Genomic DNA, 8,480 nt, shown 5'->3' with positions numbered 1-8,480 from the left:
TAAACAGGCACGCTCTTTCACTCAGTCAAGCAGACAAACTTAAAGTCACCAACAAACAAGCAAAAATAAAAACTAACTCAAATAAAAATCACACAAACATAAATTAATGTGACAAGAGAGATGTCTTAGAGGACGCTAATTTGTTCATGCGAAACCTTCAAACACGTTAAGTAGTCAATGTTCTGCAATGTCTGTAGGAGAAAGCATTAAAAGGACAGTTTTCTTATTATCAGTGCTACTGAGTAAGACTAGCTGCTGTTGTTCTTAACTCAAATACTATCAGGGAAAAATTAAGTTCAGGATTTATGAGGTTTAGTAAAATTTAGGGCAGTATGTTAATACCTATGCTTTAAGAATGAAAGGTAATATAAGCAGAATATAAATGACAATTTCTCCATTCCAATGTACATTTTTAAATTGTAATTTAAAAGGGCTTTTTGGCTCAATATGGACCTAACTTATCATTTCTCTAATGGTATCCCCTTGAAGTCAAAAACTTCAGTTTAAGAAAAACAAAAACATAAAGAAAGCAGTTCAAAAAAACTTTAATATATTCATATTTTATATAATGTACTTAAAACCAGACAATCTGTCTTGCAAAATTTGAGAAATAGATGGACAAAAAGGGAGGAAAACTCAACAAACAAAAACAGGAAACAGAAAAAAAAATGCTTTGATGTTCTTTTGTCACGACTTAAAAGAATAAAGCGAGATCTCTTCCAGCATCACGACATAAAAGTTTGAGTCAGCTTCTCTCAATCATGTGCCTTCATGACTAAAAGTATGCAGGTTTTCTCTTGAAACTAATACAGCTGATGTTTGGGCAGTTCCTCCTTTTTACAGGTGAATTAAAGGCAGGTCCAACAGGTCACACCTCTGTTGCTTCAAACAACGGACACTTGTGCTCGGACACTTGAGGAAACAAATCAGGCTCTAAATGTGAAATGTTGACTCAAATCAAGAGATAAATGTCCAAAAAGTCACTTGGAATTATTTAGTTGTTTTTTTTTTTTTAATGAAGGGAGGAATTAAAAAGCTAGGTTTAAAAATACTTCAAGACGTTGCACTGATATTAAAAAAAATATATATATTGCTGAATAACCAATTCAGCAAGGGAGGAAGTTTTACAGAACAAAAAGACAGAGTAAATGCTTAAAACAGGACATTTTCTGGACAAGTCCAGGAAAACTGGGGTCAGAGTTTTATTCAGTCTTTATCAATATGTACACATGGAGAAACTAGCCTGGATCTTCTTTCTACAAAACCAGAGACTAGCTGGAATCCGAGTTTACAAACCTGGACTCCACGTGAATGAGTGCTGCATCACATTAGCGAATGCAGTTTCGACAGCAAAGGTAAGCCATGCAATAAGGTCTGTTTGTTTATCTTGACTGACACAATTTAACAGCCAGCAATCAGAACAGCAATCTTAAACTACACGGCTTCAAAATGAAAAACAGCCCACTGAGTGTGTTGCGTAGTGTGTCCTCTCTCGCCCATGTTCCAGCAAAACGTTTAGTTTAAAAACATGCATAAAAAATGACACAAATGGATGGCTGACGATTCAAACTGTTGTTCACTCGTTCCTCTTGCGCTCTCTCTGCACACACGCATACATTCATATCCTCTCGCCCATCCGCATATACACCCTGTGCAGTGCAAACACCGTAATGGCAACTCTCCTCATCTTCCCCCATGTCCTTGTTTCCCTCCCACCCCCCTGCTGTAGGAAAACCCTACACTTGATTTGTAACAGCAAGTTCCAGAAAGGGCACTTGTTATTTTTCTTTTTAATTAAAAAAAAAAAAAAAATTGAAATATGGCTTTACATTTAAAACCGTAACTGATGAAAAAAAAAAAAAATGTTTTCCCCTCCCTCAATTTTTTTTTTTTTTTCATTTTCCAAATTCAGATTACACTCTTTAAAATTCTACCAAGTTTGTTGATGTAAATATGTAGTTTAAGCATGGGTCGTTTGTTGTGCGTGCATGTGTGTGTGTGTGAGAACCTTGGGTACAGCTGGTAAAGATGAGGGACTTGCTGGCATAACCTGGTTTGAAGTGTAAAGGCTTTGATGTGGTGTTGCAGAGGTCCAGCAGGACGTGCAGAGACAAAGCTGCCAGTCTATTCAAACAAACCTGCTGAGCTCGGTCAGGCATGGGCCGTGTGTTGAATTCATACTTTATAAACTATATTTTTTTTTCTCTATGATTTACCTGTAATTGTGTCAAAGACAGAATGAAAAATGTGCCTTGTGCCACTTTTTTTTTTTTTTTGTTTGTTTTGTGTCATTTTTTTTATTTTTTATTTTATATTCCTCACCAGTGCAAGGGTGCATGTGGGATTGGGATTGTGATTGTGTGCCAGCCTGCCTGCTTGTTCATGAGTCTTAGTGATCATTCCCGTATGCTGGCAGAGTAGGAGAACTGAGGGAAGTGTGTACGCTGATCTGAATCCTCAACATCTAAGCTGTCATCTGGAGTGTACACACAGAGAGTAAGAGAGAGAGAGAGAGAGAGAGGGGGAGGCGGAGGAGACAAACATTGGAAGTTAAAAACAGATGTAAAAGATCAGAGTTACACTCAAAAATTCAAAGCATATTTGCTTACACTTGTCTGGAGGAGTTATTGTAATAGATTGTGCTGTGAACTCATCATCGAAGTAACGGGTGTCTGTCTCTGATGTTACTTGGGGCTTGAAGGGTGGGATAAGCTGAGAAAATAGACAAAAAGAAAAAGAATCACTTTACAAACCGCTCATCTTGTGTTGAATAGCACATCATGCATCTCTGTTTCAATCCTCTCACCTTTTTTTCAATCACGTCCTGCCAGTTTATCAAGGCAAAGAACTTGTGGGTCATTACATCTTTGGCATCGTCTGGTCCACCTCCAAGCCTGTTAAAGGAAAACAACATTACTATCACCACCACGTATGTGTCGGCTATAAATAAACATGCAAACGTGGCTATCAGAAACGAGCAGCGAGCGATGCTGACCAGTTTCAAAACAAATTTAGTGCGTGTTTTTTAGTAAGCCTGCAGGCACAGCTCAGGGTGCCAATATTAGCAGTTCTCCTGCGACTGGCAGAAACACGGGGACTTGACCAAAACAACAATCAATTATGTGCCTGTTTAAGACCATTACCCAGAACCGAAAACAATCAGCGAGGTACATGGGCTGCAATAACATTATTACTCTGTTTATAGCTGAGCTGCCAAGCACACTCAGCAAAGCATTAACTGCAGCAAAGTGTTAAACCCAAATAAAGAATATTTTCTGAGGCTTTACAGCTCTTTCTTTGGGAGATGAATCTATCAGCAGATGAATGAGCACAAACAGCTAATCCAATTTTATTCTTACTTTTTTAAAATCACCAAATCCCAACATAAACATTTACTCCTCCTTAAACAGTCCAACAAGAGAGATGATAACACATGGAGACAGAATTTTAAATGATAAAATAGAGACTAGTAAATAGCATTTTCAAATAAAAATTACAATTTTGCTTTATGCCTGGCTTCCCTGTAGCACCTTGGATCTTAAGACAAGCACCAATGGCTTTGCTTAGTCAACCTTTAGTGGCATTCAGAAGAAGCTATCTGTGTTTATTACGTGTGAGGTTGGAACAAACATGCGCTGGTGTTTACATGAGGTGTGTTTCCACTGCAAGAACCTGTTTCAGGAACCAGGGTTGTTTTCCTGGGGATATTTCTGAGCCTCTATTGTTTCCACTAAGAACCAAAGCCGAACCAGATTACCAGGAAATCTACCCAGGTAAGTGGTCCCGATAGGGAGGCACATTTCCTGCTAAATTAAGTTCGACAGGAGTAGTTCAATGTTTTTCTTACATTCAAATTTTGTAATAAAATCTGTTTTTCAAACTTTCGTGGAAATTTCTCTTGTTGCGTCTCTTGTTGTACAGACTACAATTATTAAAATCTGTGAATGCACCAAATTTAAAGGGATTCTTCCAACATGTCAAAGTGTCAATGTGAAATGAAAACAATAAATGGAGATCTTGACAGCAAAACGTCGGCTTTTAAACCTTTTAGTGTGACGCTGAAGAGGAGTGCGGTGAATGTGCGGGGTTTCTGAAACCATACGTGAAAAAAACCTTGCATAAGTGCACATGGGGTCAGTACGACCTGTGGGTCCAAATGACCTCGTCTCTTAAAACCTCGGGAGGGTTAATCCCAACCAGAGCCGATTCTTTTCTCTTCTCTGCTCCAAAAGCATGTAAACAGGACGTCTACGGCACTTAAGGGTTTCAAAAGAGGTGTAAGGCGTCTTTAAAACATGTGGAGTGTAATGGACGAAACACAATTAATCAGTTAGGGACTTATTGTTGAAAATTCCCGCTTTTTTCATCACAATTGGAGCCTTTCTAATTACATGATTCGTCTTTACTTTTAGTGACACACTACCTAAAAGCCTCTAAGTCGAGTGGAAAATCTAGTAATTCAGATGTGACATGTTTTTTAAAAATTGGTAACACTTGCAAAGCTGTAGCTTTCATTAATCATGTGCTTTATTTAAACATAAGCACAAAAACAATCAGTCTTCCTGCAACACACACTTATATATAGCTGGTATAGCTTAGTTTTAAATCATGCCTGCAAAATTTCCTTTATTTGTTAATATTTGCTATGAGTTATGAAGTACAGTGAATCAGATCACCAACCTTTGTTTGGGATCTTTTTTCAGCAGGCCTGCCAGCAGGGCCTTGCCCTCCGGCGCCAGGGTCTTCGGGAAGCGGATCTCCTCCATGAGGATGAGCTCAAACAGACGCTCATGGTCCTGGTTGTAGAATGGTAACCGACCACACATCATCTCATACATCACCACTCCCAGTCCCCACCAGTCCACGGCGCGGCCATAGTCGTTGTCCTCCAGTACCTGATGGAGAGCAGACAAAAAAAAAGGGAACATTCAATTACGAAAGAAAACAAACGTTAAAAATAAAAGAAGAAGGAAGTAGCAATGAAGACCTTTTGTTCTCTGGTTACGTTGCCACTTTAAACATAATAGCTTCACATAAAGTTAAAGAGCAAATCTTAATTTAAAAATAGACATACACGTGAACGCTAACAGTTTATGAGTTCATGATACCTCACAAAGCAGAATATATAAATTCTTTTTTTTTAAATGACAGTAATGCAAGATATAAATGGGTTTAAATGATATGATGTTTACTCAGTGTTACTCTCTATGTATCATTTCTCCTTTTTCTTGGCTTTTCAGGTATCATATTTTTAAATGTCACCCTACCAACACGTTTCCGTTTTCTTTCCTGATCACCAGAACGACGAAGGCTTTACCTCTGGCGCCAGGTACTCTGGAGTTCCACAGAAGGTTTTCATGGTGGCACCGTCTGTAATTCCCTCCTTGCACAGCCCAAAGTCTGTTATCTTTATGTGGCCGTCTTTGTCCAACATCAGGTTCTCCAGCTGCGCATGAAAAGATCCAATTTAAAGTCAAATCACTTCAGCAGTATGGCTGGCAGAGAAATGGGAAGTCTAGATAGAGCTTTTCTCCTGCCCCATCTATATCTGTTTCTCTGATCTGCTGATTATGATTTTTAGGGTTTCTGATTTGACTTTCTGACGACTGTAACACTTTAGAGAAGATATATGCTGCAGGTTCTTAGATTCTACAGAAAATTAAGGAGAAGCAGGATTATTGCTAGAATAAAAACATATTTCCTTAACATATTCTCTGAGTTTTGTTAAAACTACAAAACTATATCTTAAAGCTTATGCTGTCAATGGGGCCATAAGTCCCAGTAAGGCTTATTTTATATGAAGAAAGATAAAAATAAGCAACCATAATGAGCTGATATTTATTTCCTGAAACTTGACCATTTCAGCTCACCGCCTGACTGATTAGTTTTAAATAGAGATGCACCAATGACTTTTAAACCAACAACTGTTCAAAGTTCAAACTGAAAGAGGAATAACTGAGCTTCAGCTTAAAATGCTGCAGTTTCACACTGCAAAACATTTCTCTCCGTCCCTCTTGAAACTCAACAGCAGTCCAGCCACTCTGAATAGCTTACATGTATTAATCACAATCTGTGCATCATTAAATCAAGACACTAATTACCTTTAAGTCCCTGTAAACGACATTGCGTGAGTGTAGATACTCCAGTGCTGATACTATTTCTGCACCATAGAACCGTGCTCTATCTTCTGTGAATATCCTGTCCCGGGATAAGTGAAAGAAGAGCTGCAAGAGAAATAACAATTTAAAAATAATAATAATAATCTACAAGTCAAGTGTCAGAATCTGCAATTTCAACATTTAACACCGTCTTAAAAACAGTAAAAGTAAACATGACATTTGCTAGATTTTTTTTTTACAGCACAACTGTAAACAGCTGACTACTTTTCATTTCAACCTCCACAACAGTAATATAGAGCTGCGATAACAAAAGGCAGAAAAGGAAGCCTTACTTCTCCTCCATTTGCATACTCCATCACGAAGCATAGCCGGTCGTGTGTTTGAAATGCATATTTTAGTGTCTGAAGAAGAGAGGAAAATGCATGACTGGGTTTGAGGGATAAAACAGTCTAATGCTTACAGACAAACAGCTCAAGTACAGGTGACCCACCGTTAGAAAAGGATGCCGTGTGTTTTGGAGAACTCTGCTCTCTGTAACTGTGTGAGCCACCTCATCCTACATGTACACACACACACACACACACACACACACACACACACACACACGAATTTAGTCCATGCAGTGACCGAAAAACAACATGCTACTTCTCTAACACAGTTTAGACCAACGGCATTAATGTGATAGGATTTACTTTAGCAATGATGACTTCTTTGCGGAGGATTTTCATGGCGTAGTACATCCCTGTAGCTTTCTCCTTAACCAAGATCACTTTTCCAAACGTCCCTTTGCCGAGCAGCTTCAGGTAATCAAAGTCACTCATGGTCTGGAGGAGAAAAGATGTATGTGTTTACCGTCCAGCTAGTCTGAACTACTTTCTGTTTTTTTTTTATGTATTTTCAACCAGAATCAATAAACTGGAGATTATGTCAAACACTGGATGATGTCCGATGGTTCTGTTCTAGTTGTGTGCTAGAATTATTATTATTTTTTTCATTCTAATATGTTTGCATTGGATGCAACATTTACAGAAAACTATTTGAGTAAAGGTTGGGGAAAAAGAGAGATTAAGAAATATTTAACAATATGTATAAGGCTAAGACAATCAGTCTATAAATAAAATCTATAAAATCAAAGTCAATTTCAGGTTAAGAATCGACGCAAAAAAAATAAAAAATAAAAGATAAAACATTTTGCTCCCTCGTTTTATTTAAAGAATGCCCCCACCACCACCAAAAAAAAAGGCTTTGAGAAAGAGGCTTACAGTTTGAACAACTTGCTCAATAAAGATGAGCTTAGCTGGACAAACACAGCAAGCGATTGGCTGCCAGGCACTGCTTGAGCAAATACTAACCACTTTTGAACGGGATTTGCACATAGCAATCTCCATCTCCTCTGCGCCGCTGCTGTCGCTGGGCGAGCCAAATTTTATCTCCATGGGCTCCTCGTCCTGCTGCTGACTCTTCAGGCTGTTTGCTACTGTCTGGATCACCTGCATCCATTCCTCCCTGACCCGGAAGGAAGCAGACATCGACCTCGTCAAGTCTAATCTTATCCCATGACTAAATGACTCGGTGAAATTAAATCAAGTGACTGTGGGCGACATACTTTTAAAAGTGAGATGAATGTTAAACTAAACAGTCCAAAAATTCAGGGTTAAGATGTGATCAACCAACCCAAGTTTGGAGGATAATCTTTGTGTTTTTCAGAGCGGAGCCTCTGGGATTTTCTACCCAATGACAATTTCTTCGGTTGGAGTTAAATAATCAGGTCTAATCTGGCACTGAATCCTATTTTAAGCAGGATGGATGTTCCTACTTCCATAAACTACAAGGATTCATCTCTACGTAACAAACAAAAACCAGTGTGTTAAAATTTGTGTCTTTCTATCTTTACTTCCTTTAAAAGAAGTCAAACTCATCAACAATCAAACATGTTAAACATAGTGCTGCAATGACACTGTAAACATGTGGTTTACGTTCTCATACATGTGGTGAGGAGCTCAGAAATGATGTTTGTCAGCTGTGTGTAATAACAGGCCATCTAGTCCGACAAATGTTTCACAGAGCTGACGTTTCCTTCTTTAAATGATTTCAGCTGACATACATGTATATATGCGAAATAATAACATGCAAATATTTAGCTCGTGTTTCAGCATGAGCGGTTTCAGTTTCAATTCATAGCAGAAATTGAAGAAATGTTTTTATATTTAACTTTTTTTTTCTTCCCCGCAGGTTCAGTGTGGTTAATTGTTTTGCATTATAAACTGTATTTTCAGTTGTTAAGAATTTTTTTTTTTTTTTTTTTTTTTTTTTACCCATTTTTTAAAGGTAAAATTTATGACGGGTTTTCCCCCCCCCGTT

General features: G+C 38.2%; 1 protein-coding gene across 2 annotated transcripts in view; it reads right to left on the bottom strand.

Annotated features, from left to right (window-relative positions):
- Positions 1–2,277: 2,277 nt before the first annotated feature.
- Positions 2,278–8,480, bottom strand: part of akt2 (v-akt murine thymoma viral oncogene homolog 2) — a 14,399-nt gene continuing 8,196 nt past the window's right edge. For both annotated transcript variants that reach the window (XM_015060198.1, XM_015060199.1), the window contains exons 5-14: positions 7,472–7,625; positions 6,812–6,943; positions 6,610–6,675; positions 6,452–6,520; positions 6,102–6,224; positions 5,318–5,446; positions 4,681–4,895; positions 2,807–2,894; positions 2,610–2,712; positions 2,278–2,476 (exon numbers count right to left, since the gene is read on the bottom strand). In XM_015060198.1, coding sequence (XP_014915684.1) covers positions 2,397–2,476; positions 2,610–2,712; positions 2,807–2,894; positions 4,681–4,895; positions 5,318–5,446; positions 6,102–6,224; positions 6,452–6,520; positions 6,610–6,675; positions 6,812–6,943; positions 7,472–7,625 — 1,159 coding nt within the window. In that variant the 3' untranslated portion in view covers positions 2,278–2,396. The remainder of the gene's footprint in view (positions 2,477–2,609; positions 2,713–2,806; positions 2,895–4,680; positions 4,896–5,317; positions 5,447–6,101; positions 6,225–6,451; positions 6,521–6,609; positions 6,676–6,811; positions 6,944–7,471; positions 7,626–8,480) is intronic.

The sequence above is a fragment of the Poecilia latipinna genome, unplaced genomic scaffold, assembly GCF_001443285.1.
Source record: "Poecilia latipinna isolate Pla-1442-1.1 unplaced genomic scaffold, P_latipinna-1.0 Scaffold1693, whole genome shotgun sequence".
Lineage (NCBI taxonomy): Eukaryota > Metazoa > Chordata > Actinopteri > Cyprinodontiformes > Poeciliidae > Poecilia > Poecilia latipinna.
This window is presented reverse-complemented; position numbering and strand designations above follow the sequence as displayed.